Source organism: Podarcis liolepis (assembly GCF_965112155.1).
Source record: "Podarcis liolepis genome assembly, chromosome: 3".
NCBI classification, from domain to species: domain Eukaryota; kingdom Metazoa; phylum Chordata; class Lepidosauria; order Squamata; family Lacertidae; genus Podarcis; species Podarcis liolepis.
The window spans coordinates 62,728,771-62,751,054 of NC_139557.1; the positions used below are offsets into that span (position 1 = coordinate 62,728,771).

Below are 22,284 nucleotides of genomic sequence, written 5' to 3' on the forward strand. Positions count from 1 at the left end.
TAACTAAAAATTAGGATTGTGTTTAAGGAAAGATGTACCCCGTGTGTGTGGGTGTTATTTTTAAAGCTCAGCATGTTGTGGAGCTTCTTTGCCTACTGAAGCAGCATAATTAATCTGTTTGATTAGTAGCAGCATGACCATTTCTCTTCTGTGTACCAAATGGATAGGTCAGCCAGATTTTTCTTTCAAGTGTAGTGCCATTTAACACTTCAGAGTGATGCATCTTCCTTTCCGCTCCTGAACCAGAATTATTTGAAACCAAATCTAATTTGTTTCAATTGAAATCAGTAAGAAAAGCTGGCTCTAGCCCTCAGCCACATGCAGCTCCTTCCACTTGTTGCATGCCTAAAGGATGCTTGAACTGCAAGATTTTGTACATTTCTTGCAACTCACTGGCTTCTATTCTTCAGTTAGTTTCCCCACCTACCCACCATTGGTAAGGACAGGCAAGAGTCTTCTGAGCCAAGCTCCTTCAGATGTAAAACAGCAGATAAATAAATGCCCTTTCCCTAAACAGTTGTGCTGGACTGAAAATTTTAGACCCAAAATTGGACACATACTGTAGTGAAATGGGCATGTTGAACTGTACCTTCCATTTCTTTTCACAGGTCCTTTAAGGACTATTTAATGAGCCATTTTCTCAATCTTTTTGATTAATGAAACACATTATAGAAAGAACAAGATCCAGCACATAGAGGTAGAATACGGGCATCTCATTGGCTGTACTTCTAAAGATGCCGTCCTTTTCTGACCTTAGTGTTCCAGACTTGCTTTTTCTGCTGCAGCTTTTGCAGGAAAAATATTTTATGCTTTGGAAAGCTACAAACTCCTAGTTTTTGTTATTCTTTATGGTACAGAGGTTGAACCAGGCCAACAAACCAGTTGTGACCATTATGGACCTTGTTTTGAAGAAGATGCCATACTATCACACAGGTCTTAAGAGAAAAATTCCCAGGGACATTTATTGCTGTGCAATAGCAAGAAAAGTTCCAAATAATAACGATCATTTTACCTGCTTGTGTTTCCTATCAGTTTTGATTGATTTCTGGGATTAATGGACCAGACCAGAAAGCAATGCAGTTGACTACATTGGGTACTGGAAAAGCACAAAATGTATTCTTCGTTCTCTGGGCTTTCCTTTTAAAAACTGTTCTAGGCCAGAACATTGGGACATCTGGCTAGTTCTGTATTTAGTTATTAGTGTTGACAGTGGCTGGGATCCAAAGAGCCACTTACTCAGTATTGCCCTTATACTGTGACCTTTCCAGTGATACCTTGTTTGATCTGATTGGTTAAGATGAGTGCTGATAAATCATTTTACTAGGAGAAAATGTTAGTCTGTTTTTGTTTGGTTTTGCTGCTTTGGATTTCCACATCAGATGGATTTCAAGATACAATGGTTAAGAGTAATTTATCTGGATAGCTTTAAGAGACGTATGATGGGAAGCCACAAATGATGATTTGCCGCTTATGGATGTGATGTAGAAGCTGTTTCATTCTCTGGATTATCCTGTACTATTCAATACCGAAACACATGGCTGCTGTCAAACACTTGGCTTTATTATGTTATTATTATTTAAATATTTATACCAGGGCGGTGATCTTATATTAAGGCAAAATATGAATTAGCCTTTTGCACATATACATAGCCCCTTCATTCCTTCGTGACATGAGCAATCAAGCGAGGAAGTCTCAAATTAACCATAGTTTCCCATTTTATCTGGACCAGGAAACCATGGTTACCAGCTTTTGATAAAACAGGAAACTATGGCTACTTTGAGACGGCCTGATTAATTAGGGTTATTTAGAGACTGCATTCATGAACAGGCAAAAGGCTTATTCATATACTGGCTTATTAAGTTGAGAGAGGATTGTCTAAACTGGATTTATATCTTTGGTTGTTTATTCCGCATAACCTTACATGCAATCAGTGCTGATTGTCCATCTTTCCCCCTAACATCCCTTTTTACCATGTTGGTTGATGTAGCACTTTGAGATGACATTTTCAAGGAATGACAAAATGCAGCCTTCCTCATCCTAGTGACCTCCAGTTGTTTTGGATTACAGCCCCAGTCAGCACAGGCATACTTGCTGGGGCAGATGTGAGCTGTTACCTACTGGTGCCCTAGACATCAGTTTGGGGAAAACTGACCTACAGGGATGACCAAGATCTTTCATGAGCTGTGAACATATAAACAACTTTTTTAGCTTGTTATACCAAAAATATCTATGTATATTGGCTTTCTGGCTTTTGTATATTTTGCTGATTAGTTTAATTGTGTCAAATGGGTTGGCTGGTGCTGCTTCTTAAGACAGGTGGGTTAGTTTGATTGATTATATGTAGTTTTGCCTCTTACATTGTTTCCAGCTCAATAACATTAAAACTGTCTGCCATACCTATGAGATTTTTGTATGGGTTACCGGTCAAGTCACTGCAAATCTGTTTCATTTTAAGTTGGCTTGAAATGTCACTTGAGAGGCATTTGTGTTCAGCATCAAAATGGGGAGGGGTCCTTTTTGAATGACACCCACTTGCCGTATTTTTCGCTCCATAGGACGCTCCTGACCAAAAGACGCACCAAGCTTTTAGAGCAGGAAAACAAGAAAAAAAATCTGACTCAAATTTTGTACTAAACTATTTAAAACAGCAAAGTGTGTGGCTCCTGTCCACTTTGCTGCTTTAAAGCGAGCCATGGTATATAATGATGAGAATGGAAAAAGGACACATTCCATTATAATGTAGCTGTTTTCATTATCGCTGGGAAGTCAGTATTGGCAGCAGTCACAAAAACTAAAATTTGAGCATTTTACTGTTATTAATCAAGAATATTAATAGTCAGGGAGAGAAACCAGGGCTGTGCAAATGAGAAGTGCTTGGAGTATGGAGGAACAGCAAAAAGATGATGATGATGATGATGATGATGATGATAATAATAATAATAATAATAATAATAATAATAATAATAATAATAATAATAATTTATTTATACCCCGCCCATCTGGCTGGGCCTCCCCAGCCACTCTGGGCGGCTTCCAAAAGAATATTAAAATACTGTGAAGCTAAAGATCAAATGATTGTGCTCCAGTTCCTAAATCTCTGAAGTTTTCTCAAAACAGGCATGGTTGTTTTGAAAGGAAGATTCAAAATGGAGTGACTGAGCAAAGAACAGAGGAGGAAAAGAGGGCAGATAAATAGCTTCCATTCAATACCAAGAGAACACAATGTTTTTGGTTTAGTATAGGTGGACTGTACATGTAAGAATTTGTATAATGAATTATAGAGTTGGAGTGGAATATCAGAGCCTCTTTTCAGCAGTAAAGATTAGCTACTAGGAACATGGTCCACACACACAGGATGTCTGGTTATAGCTGTGCAGTTTAAACTGTTCCTGAGCCAGATACCTGCTCAGTTTTAGCTGAAATTACTATTACTGGTTTGTAGAGATGCTTTGCATGTATTTATGACTATTTCCCCAAAACTGCTACTTGAAGAAATCCCCAAACTTACTATTTTTAAACTTCAAATGGAGCTCAGAATCCAGTTAGGCAATCCTTTGCAGTTGAATTAGGAGGCACTGAGAGACAGCAATTTGCTGCTCCCCACCCCCACCCTCCACCCCAGGAGCACACAGCCTTTCCTCTGCTTGCAAACCTTGCAAACCTTGTCCGGACTTCAGGGGAAAGCAAAGTCTGTAGGCAGAGCAGTGTAGCTCCCCACCCCCACCCCCAAAAAGCACCCCAGCAGCACACAATCTTCCCTCTGCTTGCAAACCTTGCAAACCTTGTCGGGACTTCAGGGGAAAGCAAAGGCTGTAGGCAGAGCAGTGTGGCTCCTCCCCCCACCCCCAAAAAGCACCCCAGCAGCACACAGCCTTCCCTCTGCTTGCAAACCTTGTCGGGACTTCAGGGGAAAGCAAAGGCTGTAGGCAGAGCAGTGTGGCTCCTCCCCCCACCCCCAAAAAGCACCCCAGCAGCACACAGCCTTCCCTCTGCTTGCAAACCTTGTCGGGACTTCAGGGGAAAGCAAAGGCTGTAGGCAGAGCAGTGTGGCTCCTCTCCCCACCCCCAAAAAGCACCCCAGCAGCACACAGCCTTCCCTCTGCTTGCAAACCTTGCAAACCTTGTCGGGACTTCAGGGGAAAGCAGAGGCTGCCGGTAGAGCCGCGTGGCTCCTCCCCCCACCCCCAAAGAGCAGCCCGGGAGCGCACAGCCTTCCCGCTGCTTGCAATCCTTGTCGGGACATCGGGGAAAGCAGAGGCTGCCGGCAGAGCACCGTGGCTCCTCCCCCCACCCCAAAGAGCAGCCCAGGAGCACAGGACAACAGCGATTTGGCTCCAGGGAACACACATTCGCTCCATAAGACGCACAGACTTTTTCCCTTACTTTTTAGGAGGGAAAAAGTGCGTCCTATGGAGCGAAAAATACGGTACTTCTACACAAGCTGATAACCAAATGGCGCATGTGGTGGGTGCCCACAAACAGGAGCGCCCTGCCTTTTACAGGTTTTCCCAGCAGTAACTGCACACAGCTGGTCATGTGAATGAACCCTGAGCAACTAGCCTGAAAATGAAACATCCTTTGAAGTCTTTCAAGGCTGCTCTAAGTGAGGAGCTTTAACAAGGATACGAGTTCATGAAAGAGTTCAAAATGACATTCTTTTCTTAGCTGTGATTCCTGCATTGCAGGGGGTAGGCTTAGATGACCCTCTGGGTCCCTTCCAGCTCTACAATTCTGTGAAAAGAGTTAAATATAAAGCTAGCAAATAACTTACTGTTAAATTAGATTTTTCTATTTGCTGTTCTCCAAAGCCCTAACTGCTGGTGTGTGCTTGTGTGTGTGGCACACACATCCCGTCTTATACACGTGAATGGAATTGAAGCTGCAAATGGTTGTTTTATGGAAAAAATGCATTGACAGCTTCAGGCTTTTTATGGAATTCCTCCCATTAATGCAGCAGACACTTAATCAGATTGTCAATATATTGATATATTACAGTATGTTTGACAGTATGTAAATCTCTAAACTCTACTTTAATTCATTGTTTGGGAGAAGGGGAGAATATTAGAGGAGAAAAGCAAACAGAAAAATCACTGTATTTATGGTCTAAGAAGTAGAAATAGAAAAAGTGATTAAATACTTAAGGGTCTGGAGTTGTGCAAATTACACCCATGAGCACTTATTTGAACAAGAGTAGATTATTGGGGGTGACGGGGGTGGCCCTGCCTGAATGGCATTTCAATTAATGTGTATTCGGCATTAAATACATTTTCCATTTGGAAAGGTGCAAAGCACTTTGCAGAGCTGTTAATACTGTATTCAATCATCTGCACTCCTGTGGGAACGTACCCAGTTGCTTCAGCCCTTGTTTAGAGCCCGAGATCAAGATAGCAACCATGAGTTGTTAAATCGATGTTGTCTATTCTATTCTGTCATGATGTCAGTACCAGTTTCTGGACTGATAAAGCCGGGTGGGAGATCGGGTGGAAGAGGCTGCTCTGGCTCATGGGCCTGATAAATGTCTGGCTGACAACAAAAGGCTAGCCATGTGGAAAATGTGATTAAAGAAATGACATAAATAACAAAACCGCCTGGTGCTTAAAAGGGTTTAATGAGTCATTGTGCCATTTGCCCAGAAGGTCCCTTCTTCCTACCTGGAAAACAAAACCGAGTATCACGTAAAGAAGGCCCAAGTGCATCTGATACTCGCATTCGGCACTCCTGTGTGATCTTTTGCCATTCAGTCTTCAGGGCTAGAGGTTGTGATACATGCTTCCATTTTATCATGAAAAACATCATTTTTATATTCAAATACTGTTTATGGCAGACTTGTGAAACCACAAAAGTGATAAGCCTGCAAATATTTTTACTACCTCCTCTAGGACCAGCTTGGAAATGCAGGCTTGCTAGCCTCTTAATAGGCTAGTAAGCAAAATTGCCTTTAACGATACAGCCTGGTGAAGTTGTGGCCAGATACTCCTGCCTGCTCTGTTTCCATACCGGTTGTGGTCAAAACCATGTAGGCTGCTGGAGGAGGGAGGGAGTGATCTGTCTTCCCTCTGCCTGCCTACACAGTTGCCTGTGTAGAATTGCTGGTCGCCTGTGGCCACCAGGATATTGGTCATAAATTTGCCACTAAGAAGCTGCTTACAAATCAGATGCTTACTTGTAAGAAGAAAGCACTCTGACACTTATAAATGAGAGCTGCTTTGGCAGCGGGAAGAAATCTGTGAAGCTTGGCATAACAGCCAGCTATTAGCTTAACTGCTAGGACTTCAGTTTTAATGTTGCATTCATTTAGAATTTTAATGTGGCTATTACATTTATTTATTATAGTAAATGCAAACTGGTTTTACTCCAGCATTTTCAAGCATCCAGAAAAGTAAATGTGGACTTGCATCTTAGTAGAATTTAGTCACACTGAAGTTTTCCATTCATCATAATTAAGCTTGGCTTCTTGTAGTAGGGCAATTTCCTAAAGGTTTCCCCCAGCTGCAGTAGACTTGTTTTTCTTTTCAGTTTGCACACCAAAGTATCAGTACACACAGAGAAGTAGCAAGCTCCGTAACTCTCGAATTAATTAAATTCCTATTTCTCATTCAGCTCTAACATTTTATGTTTAAGAGTTCGACAGCAGTGTTAATGACCATAGTGCATTATGGGAAAATAATTTACACATGAGGAATCTGGAGCTGCAGATAATATGAGACATTGGCAGTCTCCCACAAGCAACTTCAGAACATCAAATTGTTAGGGAAATGTTAACAGACTTTTCCTGGAACTTCTCTAAGAATGGTTTTGATGGGCTACCCATGAGTCAGTTTTAGGATGATCTGAATACTTGCACTAAGTACAAAAGTGCTATGTTTTGAGTCCCTGTAGATCAGTAGAAAATTATTTTCTCTTTTTACATAAGGGACTTCCGAGGCTAAGAAGCTACAGATTCTTCAGTGTATCTAGTGGCCTCCTTCTAAGGCATGCAGAGCTGACGAAAACGCTTAAGTTGAGGTATGCTGGCTATTCTGCCAGCACATCACAAAACATGGCATTATTCCAGCATTGCAGGTATGTTAATCCAGAATTGTAGGCAGACGCAGCAGCATGTTCATTTAGAACTGGCTGTTTGGGTTTCCATGTAAATCAGCACACAGCATCCTTGGATATTAGAACTGATTGAAAAGTAACATACCGTATTTTTCCGTGTATAAGACTAGGTCCCCCTCCCCCAAAAAATGTCAAAAATCAGTGGGCGTCTTATACACGGATAGTGCCAAGGGTGGACTGGCGATTGGTTGTTGCCCCAAAAGCATGGGGGCGTCTTGTAGAAGGAAAAATACAGTGATTTCTGTGTTTTATTGCTATTAAAATTTAGGGGGGGGGTTATTGGGTTATTCTTGTTTTTATTTTGATTATTATTTATTCTGTGTTTTTATATCGTGGTTTTATCCTGTACCACTCTGAGACCTGCAGGTATAGGGCGGTATACAATTGTTGCTGTTGTTGCTGCTGCTGTTGCTGTTGTTATTAACAACAATGATAATAATAGGGTGCCCAATGATTTTTTTTTATTTTTTTTACTATGGCAGACCAACACGGCTACCTATCTGTAAATGATTTTTATGGTTATTGTTTTCATTGTTGTTCTCCTTCTGAATGATGCCATGGACTATGGCTAGTGCAATAAAAAGTTTAATTGATAATAATAGTCCAATGAGCTCTTGTTTGACTTCGCAATAAGCTACACAGATAGCAAAGCAAATTTACATTATACTGGTTCCACTTGTAAGACTGGATGAGTTGGTAGGTGCAACCCAATATAAATATGCAAAGTTGGATTTCTCATACCAACACAGTGGTTTGGGATTTCATCATGTATTGGTACGTGCTTGCACAGTACATTAATTTAATGATTATCAAAAATTACTTGGTATGTTTATATTTTGTTCTGTAAGCTGTTGCTAAAAATAGTAAAGTTGTTTCCATTTTGCTTAGGCCTATATATTCCTAGTATACATTGTTATTATGGCAGATACTTTAACAGCAGTGTTAGTAACTAACTGTCATGGGGACTGAGTCTGAACTAGTGTAGTGCATTATCTATATCCTTCAGATTTGGCCCATGGGGAGGAATTTTAATGTACAGGTGCTAAAATAGTCTAGATTTGTTGCTGCCAGAAGTTCATCTATTAGTATGCCTGGCACCATCATTGCCTACATTTAGGTGCTAAGCTAAAATGTTTGAATAACTAAAATGTTTGTTTACTCAGGCCTTTGATTGTTCACTTGGAGGGAGGCGAGTTTTGGGGGGTGAGGAATTGGCCAGTTTTAGTGTTCGTATTCTACCTGGGAAGGGACGCATGTAGCGCTGTGGGTTAAACCACAGAGCCTAGGACTTGATGATTGGAAGGTCGGCGGTTCGAATCCCCGCGATGGGTTGAGCTCCCGTTGCTCAGTCCCTGCTCCTGCCAACCTAGCAGTTCGAAAGCACGTCAAAGTGCAAGTAGATAAATAGGCACTGCTCTGGTGGGAAGGTAAACAGTGTTTCCGTGCACTGCTCTGGTTCGCCAGAAGCGGCTTAGTCATGCTGGCCACATGACCTGGAAGCTGTACGCCAGCTCCCTCAGCCAATAAAGTGAGATGAGTGCCGCAACCCCAGAGTCGGCCACGACTGGACCTTTACCTTTTATTCTAGCTGGGTGGCTGGGATTCGTCCTTTTACAAATATTCTTGGATTAGTAAGTTCAGGTATGGTGTTTTACAATTGATTTATATATGGTTTTAATTTCACTTTGGGACACCCATTTGTGTGTGAAAAGTGATGACTAAATACAATAAATAAATAAAATTTAGAAGAAATACGGGGACTTTAACAATGTTACTTTCTCGGTCATTTCTGAGCCTAGAAAAACTGGTTCCTCTGTTGTTCCTTGAGACCTGAAGCTGTTCAGCATCTCAGGCTACCTGCTAGCTCCTGTAAAGCCACTTGGCAGCATAAGGACCAGTAGCCTTTTAAGACTTTACTGTGGGGACCTCGTTTTGGCCACAGCAGATATGTGAAGTGTGAACAAGAGACCTATGTACTTAAAAAGCTGGGAGACCTGATTTGTATGCTATTCTCTGAGAAGTATACACAGGTATTGAGGGATATGCATCTGTAAGCAAGTTTGCTGCATAAAAGTGTGATGTGACCTTTATGAGAGATGTCGAACAGACAGCAGGCTTTTTAACAATGGGTCAGAAATCCTTAAATTATTTATTGATTTATTAAATTTGTGTCCAAGCCTTAAAGGATGATGTTCACAGTTCTTGTTGTTTTAAAAAAGAACAACCTAGTATTTTTTTCCAGACAAGTGAGACCCATTATTAAAATACAAAAAAATCCTATCTGCAGTATGGATGAAGACCTCTTGCCTTGGCACTAGTAGCCATTTTCAGCTGCCACGTACTTCATGAGTTTAATGTTAGTCAGATCTATTATATGGGGAAATGAGGCGAATATTCCATTTTGGAATGCAGCATCCCAGATCATGGCACCCTAGTAGTAAATTCGATCTGCGGGCTGCTATAATTAGGCCTGAATAAATGAGCTTTTATTTATAGCCTATCATTAATATTATGCAATAAATTAGCATAAATGTGACACAGCACTTTGTGTAGTATTTTTTTATTTATTTGTCATCTAGTAAAATGTTACTTAAATGTTGACCATGAAAATATGCTTTCATTAGCCAGAAACTCACAAATACAAAAACAAAAAAATTATACACCGTGTGAAAGTGAATCTTGTGCATAAGAGGCATGTTGAGGAACTTGAATGAAGAGCTGAGTATCTTTAATATGTTTTTGCTTGGTTATATTTTGATGGAAATATGAAGGTGAGAAATGAATGAAAAGAATGTAAATGAGAATGAATTTATATCAGGAGGAGGCGGTTCTACAGTCAAACCTTGGTTGTCGAATGTAGTCCATTCCAGAAGCCCATTCAGCTTCCGAAATGTTTGACAACTGAGGCTCGGCTTCCAATTGGTTGCAAGAGCTTCCTTCACTCAAGCAGAAGCCACTTTGGACGTTCGGCTTCTGAAAAACATTTGAAAACCGGAGCATTTACTTTTGGATTTTCAGCATTCGGCAGCTGAAACGTTCCAAAACAGAGGCGTTGAGGAGCCGAGGTTTGACTGTATAGTACTCGATCTAAACCAGGGGTGGTCAACCTTTTTATACCTACTGCCCACTAATGCATCTTTCTTGATGGTAAAATTTCCATACCACCCACCAGTGCTCAATGGAAGGATTCAGCTTATGCCGTAGAACCCCCTACCGCCATCCATTTAACGAAATTTAACAGAATAATGACAGCAAGTTGCATTAGTTTTCTACCCACAGCAGTTAAATGCTCCTCACTCCTCCCCAACCCTTTTTTACTCTTGTTCACCTAGATACAGGGCTGTCTTTAGCATGCACCACTGGGGTGCAAAGATCCACCTAGCACCCCCAAATTTAGTTTAGCCCCCAAATTAACTTTTATTATGCTTATGTCACTATTATTATTTAATAAATAGCGCTCACGCCTGTGTGGCTCCAAAAGGAGTTTTTGTGTGTGTGTTTTGTTTAAAACCAGCTTTTCTGAAGACTCCACACATGCACTTACGGTCCTAGGGAGGTGTCTGAAAGATGAGATGGGTGGGCATTGTGCGCATGCGTGGGAGAGCTTTTCATTGTTGGAGCAACCTTATTGCCAGAGGAGCTGGGAGGGCCCTTGCGAGCGTATACGAGTTCTTCTTTTGGAGCCGGTGCACGCTCCCTTCGCTAGATAAGCGTGTTCTCTTTCTGTCTGTCTCCCCCTCTTTCTTGTCATTCTCCCTCCTCTCGGCTTTGGTGAGCGAGACTTTCCAGAGAGCTCTCCCTGCAGGCGGCACGAGATTAGTCGTGTCAAAGGTGCCTCTGGCCCCGCTGCCACATAGCAGCTCAATACAATACATTTAGGCAGCTTCAGCAGCAGGCACCTGGCACCCCCCCAGAACTCGGTCCTGGGTGCCCCACACCCCTTACACCACTGGGTGAAGATGGCCCTGCCCAGATACATCTTAGGCCCAACTCATCACCTGCTTAGCCTCTGCTTAAGCATCAAAGTAGATAATGGGCCAGACTTTTGTTTCTGGAGAGAAATGGAATGAATGAGCCCAGTATTGCTGGGGCATGCCCAGTGGAATCTTTTTACTTTACCATGCCATTTCACAAACTGCTTATGAAACTTACCTCAGTTTGCAACCTGCGAGGTCAGGCCCAGTGTTGGAACTTAGCATGGTGGCGTGAAAGACCATGTAGATCAGCAGGGCCAAGCAGACTCTTGCAGGCATGCCTTTCATGTATATCTGCATGGGTGGTGGTGGTTGTTTTTTAAGTTTGACCTTTTAGTTTTACTGCCCAGCACTGATAGGAGAGGTGATCAACTGGGTGCCTGCATCCACAGCCATTTTTTAAGTTTCCCACAGTGCCTCTGAGCCCAGCCCTCAACATAGAAACACAACAGCAGGACCAGAGGCATTGTGGGAAAATAAAGATGGTGGCAGTTGCGCCATTTTTCTAACTGTGCTGGGCCATAAGTACTAGTGTTGTTTTAAACACTGCTTTAAACATTTCTGTAGCAATTGCTAGGGTAGTGCTGGGACAGCTATGGTGGGGAGAGTCCACTAGGACACTTTCCCCAAGGATGCTTTAAACTTCTGCCAGTCCTAAGGGTGGGGGTTTCTGTGAGAAAAACAAGTTCAAATCTTCATTCACTGTGCTAGACTAATTGCAGTTATTTGGATATAGGCCAATAAAATTAGCCTGCTGTGATCTTCTCGGATTTTATTTTTCTGACTTTAAAAAAACTGATTCTGATTCTTTGCCACTGGCAAGATTACATGCTACTGCTACATCCTATAGCCAATAGACATTTCTTGGCAGTAGGTACAGGCTGCCATGCCAGGGTTGTTGTTAAAAAACCACTATCCTTTTCAGTAAGCTGCGATTAGTGATTCGGGAATAGAGGACAAGCAGTGGCTCCCTCCAGACTGCTACCATTCATTCCCACACTTGGGAAAGAGAGGCTGCAAAGAACACCTGTGCCCTTAGGTGAGAACACATAGCTGCCTGCACTTGTGCAGACATGCATTTTGGTAAGTGGTGGGAAACCGTTGGACCAGAATTCACCCCATCGTCTAGGAATTTGTTCCCACGTGGGCTTTGGGCTTATGCCTTATCCCAGTCTTCTGAGTCATCAATACCAGGAAACTTTATTTATTTATTTAACAACCTTTAGTATATTACTACTTGAACATAATAGCTTTGGGCGCATGTGGAGTGAGGCAGTCCTTTACGTTAACTGGTCCCAAGCTGTAGAGGACTTTATATACATTAAGAGTATCAACTTGAATATGGCCCAGTCATCAATTGACAGCCAGTTTGTATCTCTGAGCGAGGATATTTTATGCTTACAAGGTATTGCTCCTGTCAGTAATTGTACTGAAGCATTCTGCACTAACTACCAAATGCCAGGAGAGATCTGTGTTCTGTTGTCTTCATCTGGCTTCATTCAAAGCCCATAGCATTCTGAAGTACGAAAGAGCCACCCTGGCCCCACAATGCTAGAGAGAATAATCAGGGACAATTGTGTCAACCGCCTGTCTCATCTAGACTAGGGCTTTGACAGGATTGGAAAATGTTTAGTTTTTGCTTACGGTTGCTTGTTCTCCAGGTGTCCTTGTGTCACAAATATCCAAAAATACTCATACTCCTTCGCTTCTGTACTACATCCAAGTGTTTGTGTGTGTATTAATCAGTTAAAGGCAGACTGTCAAGTATTCTGGGCAGCAAAATGTGGGTTATCATCAAAAACTGTTACCTTATGACAATTTTCCACCAAGTATAATGCTGACATAAAACAGATTTTCTTTTAATTGTATCTCATCTTGAATTGTTCCCAGTGGCTGAAACAACCTCCCACTTCCATCTGGCAGTCTCACTTCTTCAGACTTTTCTGCACCCTCATCTACAGAATCATTTCTGAGCTTTACTTTTTTCTAATTTTTGCCATTGGTTAACCAGTCACTACTTTATCCTCTCATATATTTTTTCCCATTTTTAATTTTTAATCCTTGTTACTTTTTAAAATCAGGATTTATAACATAGATATTGCCCAGAGTCCTGTCATTTATCACACAAAATTAAATCTTAATAGCAGCATTGTGGTGCAACAGGATCGGTGAACATGTTCAGTACCAATATTGGGAAATACTTGCATTGCAGCTGGGAAAGGGCTGTAGCTCACTGGAGGAGCATGTGCTTTGTATGCAAAAAGGTCCCAGATTCAATCCTTGGCATCTCCAGGTAAGCATGGGAGAGATCCTTGCCTGAAACCCAGGAGAACAGCTGCCAGGCTGTGTCAGCAATAGTGAGATAGATGGACCAATGGTCTGAGTTGATACACAGCAGCTACTTGGGTAATATCACTGGGATAAGATGAAAATACAAGGCAGAACAAATAGGTTTTGAAGCAGCAACAGGGGTTTTGAGCCATGGAGTCCAAAGTAGTAGGGGTCCAGTTCTACAGATGAAGGCAGATCACCAGCCTGTTTTAATAAGCCCTTGACCGTTCTTTATCACTACATAACACATGCTTATCACTGGTTAGAAGTTTTAGTTGAATTGGGTTCCTATTGTCATTTATGCTCTTTTAAGGGAAAGCCATTCTTTGATACTGTTGCAGCAAAACAGGCCTGTGCCCAGTTTCCTTTTTCCTTTTATTGAACAGGGAGGCGCTCATTGCGTATACATCTGTGTGTGTTATAGATTAGATTGGTTCTAGAGCTGGGCAGCGGGCAAGGATAAATCGTGCTGGGCAAGGAAATTTTATAAATATTTGTAGGGCAATTGGAGTAGTCTAATGTTTAAGCAAGTGGTTGATATAACTGAGTTCTAACTGAATTTGGATTCTCTACTGTATGTTTTGATGTTGCAGTTGTGCATTTACTGTCTATACTGTGAACCATTTTGAGGGTGTCTGTTGGGCCAATAGTAGTTGGTATGGCTTTTATTTTTAACAAAAATATAATTACTTAGTGGATTTTAAAAATGTTAACCAGGTTGTTGATATTGACCAAATCATATATCCTTACAAACAAAAAAATGCGTACCAAAACAAGGAATAAATGCAAACAATGAGAAACGAGGCTGAATCTTGCACTGGTTGTTTTTTAAATGTAGAATTACTGTTGTTAATTCCATCTTGTAGCTTTCTTATTCATTTTTATTTTTCATGTGGTGTTTGATTTGTAAGCTTTCCTAGGTGCAAGCTTAAAAGCTTCACCATTGTGATTATATGAAGAATTGAGTGGATATATATTGGAAACAGGAAAAGCATTACTTTTTAGTGCTTCTATTTCAGGTGACCAGACTTTAAGAATTTGGGATGCAAAATCGCCAAGACCCCCAGTGATCATTCCTGCTCACCAGGCAGAAATTTTAAGTTGTGATTGGTGCAAGTATGATCAGGTATGATAGCTGGAAACAATATATTTCTAAACTTTCAGTGGTCATTTTTCTGGCTGGCTTGGTAACGTATAGACAAGGAACTTGCTAAAGTTAAGTACTTTGAACAGATTTCACTGGGAGAGACATAAGCACTTGCTTAACTCTTACTTTAAAATTGCTCTCCCCTTTTAAAATGCCACTATCAATATTAGTTTACAAAAAATGAATATTTAACTTCTCTATTGTTATCCTTAATTTGCTACTTGTTTAATTAATACCCCTATGAGAGAACCAGAAGAACACCATTGTCAGGGTGAGGAACCTTTTTTGGCCTAGTGGGCCAGATCTATATCTGCCCCACACTGCAGGCCAACTTTGACAACTGTGCAACTTTGACAACCTGTCAATCATATGATGTTGTAATGACACCATTATGGTAGGAGGAGATTGAACTCCTTATGCATAAGTGTTGATCATTGCCCTTCCAAAGAGGTGTCCTTGTATTGATTCTAGAATTAAGAGTTTGTGCGATTGACATCTTGGTTTCATTGGCATTCCTATTGGTTGTTGTTCATTGTCTGAACATGTGCATCCAAGTAGCATCCAATAGGCTACTATTTAGAAAAATTCTACCTGGATGCATAAGTCTTATTTTAATCATATATAAGTTCAGTGTTACTTAGACAATAGACTAAATATTACCTGTTGCCTACCTATTTGTAATGCTATATAAAGTTCATAAACCTTCTCAAATTTTTCAGCAATGTTAGCTGTTAGTAATGACAAAATAGACACATATTCCATGAAGGGAGTCCACGAATAGAATTGCACATTTACATTAAAAGTAATGGGGATATAGAGGCAGAATGAATAAAGGCAAGGAAAACAGAATATGGATATTGATTTAAACTAACTGACTTCAACTTTAGCTGTGGATTGATCTTTTAATTTTTTACTTATCTTACACATATTTTTGGAAACACTGACAAACACACCCCCTTGGTGTGTACGCCTGGTTGAAGAACACTGCTCTAGTATTTAAAGCATTTCTCTCAATCACGTATACTGTCTGTCAGCTCTAGATTGATACCAGTATTTGTCTGAGGCTGTACTCCTATACACATTTTCCTGGAAGTCTCACTGATTAGTATTAGTATTGTTAATTTCTGTCCCAGCTAACATTGTGCCCAAGTGAATCTTGGTTTATCTTGTTCTGTGACATACTGCTTTTATTTGATCTATTTTCCCATTTTTGTACAACACCTTGGTGTAGTAAATTGTAAGCCTCTAAGAATTCTGCAATATATAAAAAAAATGAACTCAATAGGGCTTACTTCTGAGGAGACATTATAGGATTGTGCTGTTAACAACTATTCTTTAAGTTTAGCATTTGAAAGCTACACATATATTTACTTTAACCCATTCTACGTTTTATTAAATTACCAGAACTTGCTGGTATCAGGTGCTGTTGACTGCAGTTTGAAAGGCTGGGATTTGAGGAACATCCGACAGCCAGTATTCAAGCTCTTTGGGCATACATATGCTATAAGAAGACTCAAAGTAAGTTTTTAAAAAATATATTATTAGATTTCTAGTTTGCTGTACATATATCACTAACATAGGAAGTCTGTGTAATGGAGTTAATGAATGCACAGTGTTAGGGATTGATTAGCTGCTTGTGCGTAAAAGTGCTCCCTCAGAGTTTGTGCGACCCCACAAACCTCCGTGTGTGACGGAGCTCCTCAGACATGTCTGCTCTAGTCACTAGTAGTGTCCGACAGTGGCTGTCTGCGGAAGCGTTTCCAGCAAAGGAGCTCCTTAACGGAAACGCGTCTCCTGGACTCACGGCGTGACAGTTTCCGGCGAGGTGTGGGTCTCCCTATGGGAGACTCAGATACCTCCCCACTGTTCTCGCTGGAAGCGTCCCTGAGCCCTCCCTCCTGCTCGCATTCCCTCAGAGATCCACTCCTCCCCCTGCTGGTCCCTGCTTCAGCTGTTGAGTCTCTTTCTTCCTCCCTGAGCCCCTCCACCACCTGATGCTCCGATGGCAGTTCCCTGACATCCACCTCCCCTCCAGGGCCCCCCTCACCCCCTCCCATTTCCTCTCCCCTGGGAGGTGAAGGGCTAAAACCCCGAAAAGAATCTTCCTCATCTTCCGACGTCTCGAACAATTCCCTCCATCGATCGTCGTCCTGGCTCGCTGACTCCTCTTCCTCTTCAGAATCTGGGAACCCCTCCAACTCCTCTTCCTCGTCGGTGGTGGCAAAGTATTCCCTTCGGAACCTCGCTACAGGCTGAGGTTTACGTGGGAACCTCTGATGAAAAGTCTCTATTAAAACTTCGTCATTGACATCCTCTGCCCTAACCCAGGTGTTTTCCGACTCCGGTTCCCCTTCCCACATTACCAAATACTCTACTTGATCTCCCTTCCACCTGGAATCGAGGATCTCCGCTACATGGTAGCTGTGTTCCTTCTCCTCCATTGCTGGTCCCCTAGTGACCCTCCCTTCACTGTCTCCTCTATACGGTGACAGCAACGACCTGTGAAAAACTGGGTGCAGCTTCATGTGGTTCGGTAACCGGAGCCTGAAAGCCACTGGATTGACCTGCTGCATGACTTCAAACGGACCCAGCCTTTTGGGTCTTAATTTCTTACAACCTCCTTTGAACGGCAACCCTTGGGTTGACAGCCACACCTGGTCCCCCACCCTGATGCTTTCACCTTCCCTTCTGTTTTTGTCTGCCTGCCTCTTATATTCCTCCTTAGCCCTGTTTAAGTTGAGTTGGAGCTGGCGATGGATCGCTTCCATTTCTTCAACGAACTGTTCCGCAGCTGGAACGCTCCAGTTCTCCCCCTCCCCCCCTGGGAAGGCTCTGGGATGGCACCCGTGATTAGCCAAAAAGGGGCTCATCCCCGTGGACACGTTCTCTGCATTGTTGTAGGCAAATTCTGCCAACGCCAGCTTCTCCACCCAATCATTCTCTCTGTCATTAACATAACACCGCAAATATTGTTGGAGAACCCCATTTGCTCTTTCCGCCTGCCCGTTGGTTTCTGGATGACGGGCCGTTGAAAAATTAACCTCTACATGCAGTAAGCTCATGAGCTTCCTCCAGAACCTGGAAGTAAATTGTTTCCCTCGGTCTGAAACCACCCTCAAGGGGGCGCCATGCAACCGAAACACATTCTCTACAAACAATTTGGCTGTTTCTTCTGCTGTGACCGCATGTGAGCAGGCTATAAAGTGGGCCATTTTAGTTAACAGGTCTACTACCACCATGATGGCTGTTTTCCCTCTAGACCTTGGCAGATCCGTCATGAAATCTATTGCCACTGCTTCCCACGGTCTTTCAGGTGTGGGCAGTGGTTCTAATAAACCAGCCGGCGCCCGCCTCTCCCCCTTGGCTCTTTGGCATTGTTCACACCCTCTCACATACTCCCGCACATCTTCCCTGACCTTGGGCCACCAAAATTCCCTGGTAACCAGCCACATGGTCTTGTGTTGCCCAAAATGCCCTGCTGTGGGGTTATCGTGCAGCTGCTTGAGTACCTTCTCCCTCAATTCCCCTTCAGGTATATATAACGCTCCCTTATAATACAATGCCCCGTTTCTCTCCTCAAAACCACCGGATTTGTCTCCCTCCCTCCTGAGACCCCTGAGTTTGTCCTGGGCGTATGCATCATGCACCGTACCCTCTACCAATTCCCTTTGCCCCACCAAAGTCGCCCCACACACCCAGCGGTCCTCTGGAATGATATGGGTTTCTTCGGGTGCTCCCTCCCCCTCCAAATATTCAGGTTTGCGTGAGAGAGCGTCCGCCCTAACATTCTCTGGGCCTGGCACATAACAAATCTCAAAGTTAAATTTGGAGAACTCCTGGGCCCATCTCAACTGCCTTTGGTTGAGCACTCGCGCAGTTCTCCAGTACTCTAGATTTTTATGGTCCGTGCACACTTGCACCTTATGTTGTGCACCAACTAGCAGATGCCTCCATCTCCGGAACGCCTCATGAATAGCAAGAAGTTCTCGGTCGTACACCGTGTAGTTCCTCTCGGATTTGTTCAGCTTTCGCGAAAAGAAGGCACACGGTCGCCACTCTGACTCCTCCTTCCCCGGCTGCAGAAGAAGCACCGCCCCTATGGCTCTGTCAGATGCGTCTGTTTCAACCCTTAGCTTCTTTCGTAAATCCACATGCAGAAGTTGTTCTTCAGAGGCGAAGGCCCTTTTCAGCTCCTCAAACGCTCGCTCCGCCTCCGCCGTCCATACAAACTTCTTTTTACTGCTGAGACAGTCAGTGATGGGCGCCGTCAGGTGGGCGAAGTTGCGGATGAACTTACGATAAAAGTTTCCAAACCCTAGGAACCTCTGCACATCCTTCTTGGTTTTGGGTGTTTTCCATTCCAGCACTGCCTGTACCTTGCCGGGATCCATGGCCAATCCCTTGTCTGACAGGCGGTACCCCAGGAATTCCACCTCCTTGGTATGGAACCGACACTTCTCCAGTTTCACCCACAGCCTGTTGGCTTGCAGTCTGCTCAACACTTCTCTGACGTCTCTCACATGTTGCTCCTCATTCTCCGAATACACCAACACATCATCTAGGAAAGCAACGCAATTCTTGTAGAGCAAAGGGCCCAGTACGTGGTTCATAAAAGATTGAAAACACGCTGAGCCTGCTTGTAATCCAAATGGCATAACGAGGTATTCAAATGCCCCCAAAGGGGTAAACATGGTGGTTTTCCATTCATCCCCTTTCCTTATGCGTATCAGGTTGTACGCCCCCCTTAGATCCAGCTTTGTAAAGATCTTTCCCTTCCTCACCCTGGTCAAAATATCATCAATTCTGGGCATAGGGAAAGCCACTGGTTCAGTCACTGCATTCAACCTCCTAAAATCACATACAAGTCTCGGCTTGTCCGCGTTTTTTTTGTCCACAAAAAACACTGGGCTACCCCCTGCTGCTTTGGACTCTCTGATGAAGCCTCTCTTCAGGTTCTTGTCAATAAACCCTCGCAACTCCTGCATTTCTCTGTCTGACATGGCATACAACTTGCCCACGGGAAGCTGTGCTCCAGGGAGTAAATTGATCTGGCAATCAAAGGGCCTATGAGGTGGTAGTTGGTCAGCTTCCTTCTCGCTGAACACGTCGCTGAGATCTGCATACTGTGGTGGTACCTTCACCTTCTCCATTACTTCAGTCCCTGCTAGGGTGGCTTGGGCCCCTGCTGAACCCTTTTCCCCTTTGCAGTGTTCTAAGCAATGTGCTGAACCAAAGGACACCACTCTTTGATGCCAGCCAACCAGCGGATCATGTAGAGCTAGCCAGCTCATTCCCAAAATAATGGGAGCGCCTCCCAGGGTGGCCACATTAAACGCTATCAGTTCTGTGTGCCTTGCCACCCTCATTATCATTGGGACAGTCTGCAAGCTGACTCCTCCTCCCAACAACTCCCTGCCATCAATCGTGGTCACCTGCAGGGGGTTGCTTAAAGGGATAGTCTGTATCTGGTGTTCAGCAGCAAACTCCTTGCTCATAAAATTGCAGGAGCTGCCTGAGTCCAATAGCGCCTTTATTTTTAGGGGGTGCCCATTTTGCAGCTCTAGCGACACTTCAATCACTAGAGCAGGTCGAGGAGCTTCTGGCACGGGCACTTTCACTGCTCTTTGGCCTGGCTGCAGTGCCCCGATTGTGGCAACCAGGCGTTGGCTTTTACCTGCTCCGTTCCCCCCTGTTCTCCCCCCTCAACAGCTCCCACCATCCCTTGCCATTCCTTCCTCTGGGGGCAGACTCTGGCAAAGTGGCCTGGCTGTTGGCAGAGATAGCATTTCCGGGCGCCCTTTCCCTCCTTCTTAGCCCCCTCGCTGTTTTTTGAAAATGCGCGCGCGCGCGCTGTTCCGATTTCCATCGGCTCTGCCGGCGGGAAAGCTGGCTCAGGAATGTCTGGAATGCGGAACTCCTTCCAACGTTCCCCTCTCCCTTCCCGCCTCTCCAAGGCTCTTGCCTCCTGCCGCGCTCCTATGGTCAGCGCCGATTTGGTCAGCTGATCCATAGACCCCGCCCTGGGGCTCCGTGACAGCTCGTCTTTCACCGCCGAAGAAAGACCTTCTTCAAATAGCATCTGAATGGGTGGCGCCGATAAATCCCAACCCAGTCTGTGAATCAGCATGGTAAACTCAGTCCAGTACTCACGGACAGATCGACTTCCCTGCTTGCAAGCCATTAGCTGTCTGCGCACCACCCCTTCCTCAATATCGCTGGAAAACATGATATCCATTGCACGAAAGAACTTCATCGTGTCCTTTAGTACGTCATTGTGCGTTGCCATTAGGGGTCGAACCCAGTCTCTCGCCCCTTTCTCAAGATGCCCAATTACGAAAGCAACTCGCGATTCCTCATCAGGGAACTCATCGAACTGCACATTAATGGCATATTGCATCTCTGTCCTAAAGGCATGGTAATCCTTGGGGTCCCCCCCAAATTTCTGCACCAATCCTGGTACCTTTCTGGGGAACTGAGTGGCTCTCCCCTTCTTGTCTGCATCCTGAGCCCTTCTCTCCTCCAGCCTCGCCGTCTGCAGCGCCAGTTGGACCTCCAACACTCGGTATCTATCTTCCAAGCTTGGACCAGCTCCAGCCCCCGCTCCTCCGGTTCCGGTTGGTTCGCTCATGATGCTTTCTCTTGCACAGGCAGCGTACAGAGACTGTCGGACTGCTGTTAGGGATTGATTAGCTGCTTGTGCGTAAAAGTGCTCCCTCAGAGTTTGTGCGACCCCACAAACCTCCGTGTGTGACGGAGCTCCTCAGACATGTCTGCTCTAGTCACTAGTAGTGTCCGACAGTGGCTGTCTGCGGAAGCGTTTCCAGCAAAGGAGCTCCTTAACGGAAACGCGTCTCCTGGACTCACGGCGTGACAGTTTCCGGCGAGGTGTGGGTCTCCCTATGGGAGACTCAGATACCTCCCCACTGTTCTCGCTGGAAGCGTCCCTGAGCCCTCCCTCCTGCTCGCATTCCCTCAGAGATCCACTCCTCCCCCTGCTGGTCCCTGCTTCAGCTGTTGAGTCTCTTTCTTCCTCCCTGAGCCCCTCCACCACCTGATGCTCCGATGGCAGTTCCCTGACACACAGACACCCCTTAAACATTTGTTTTGGAATCACTTTTATGATTAAAATCTGGCAGTAACCTGGCTCCATTTTTGTGCCTAGTTCTGCACTGGGGAGCACATTCCATAGACAGGGCACCTTGGCCCAGAAGGTCCCCTCTGAATCTGCTGTTCAGAAGAAAAACCACACCACTCCCATTGGGCTTGCCTACCCTTTAGGTATTCCTAAGTAACTCTTTGGACTGCAGCCACTTCAGTAGGTGATTGTGCAAAGAAGTCCCTGTGCAAATACCTTGCTTCCATCTTGTGGATAAAGTGCACTTTTTTTGTTGATACTTTCAGATAGTATGCTGAAGTGGTTGCTATGATGAAATATGGAACTTATGTCAGATATCTTTTGGAAGTTCTTGCTACTTGTTTAAAACAAGAGAGAGAGAAATGAAAGAATATTAGGACTATAAACTTTGCTGGGTGACAGTGGTGAGGAGAATGAAAATTATTATTTTTCACCATTGACGTGCTTGAAAATGATGAGTTAAAATTGTAATTGTGTAAGAGCCAGAAATGAGGTTGACAGAGTTTGGCTCTTGGCTCCTATCTTTGCCGCAGCCTTTGTTTCATCCCCACTGTGTCTGCCAAGGACTATAATAATATATCTACTCTCCCTTATGG

At 43.8% G+C, this 22,284-nt stretch overlaps 1 protein-coding gene across 1 annotated transcript in view; it reads left to right on the forward strand.

Moving 5' to 3' along the window:
* PEX7 (peroxisomal biogenesis factor 7) overlaps positions 1 to 22,284 on the forward strand; it is a 71,933-nt gene that overhangs the window by 13,164 nt on the left and 36,485 nt on the right. Inside the window, exons 6-7 of the mRNA XM_083498205.1 lie at positions 14,426 to 14,532; positions 15,958 to 16,071. Coding sequence (XP_083354331.1) covers positions 14,426 to 14,532; positions 15,958 to 16,071 — 221 coding nt within the window. The remainder of the gene's footprint in view (positions 1 to 14,425; positions 14,533 to 15,957; positions 16,072 to 22,284) is intronic.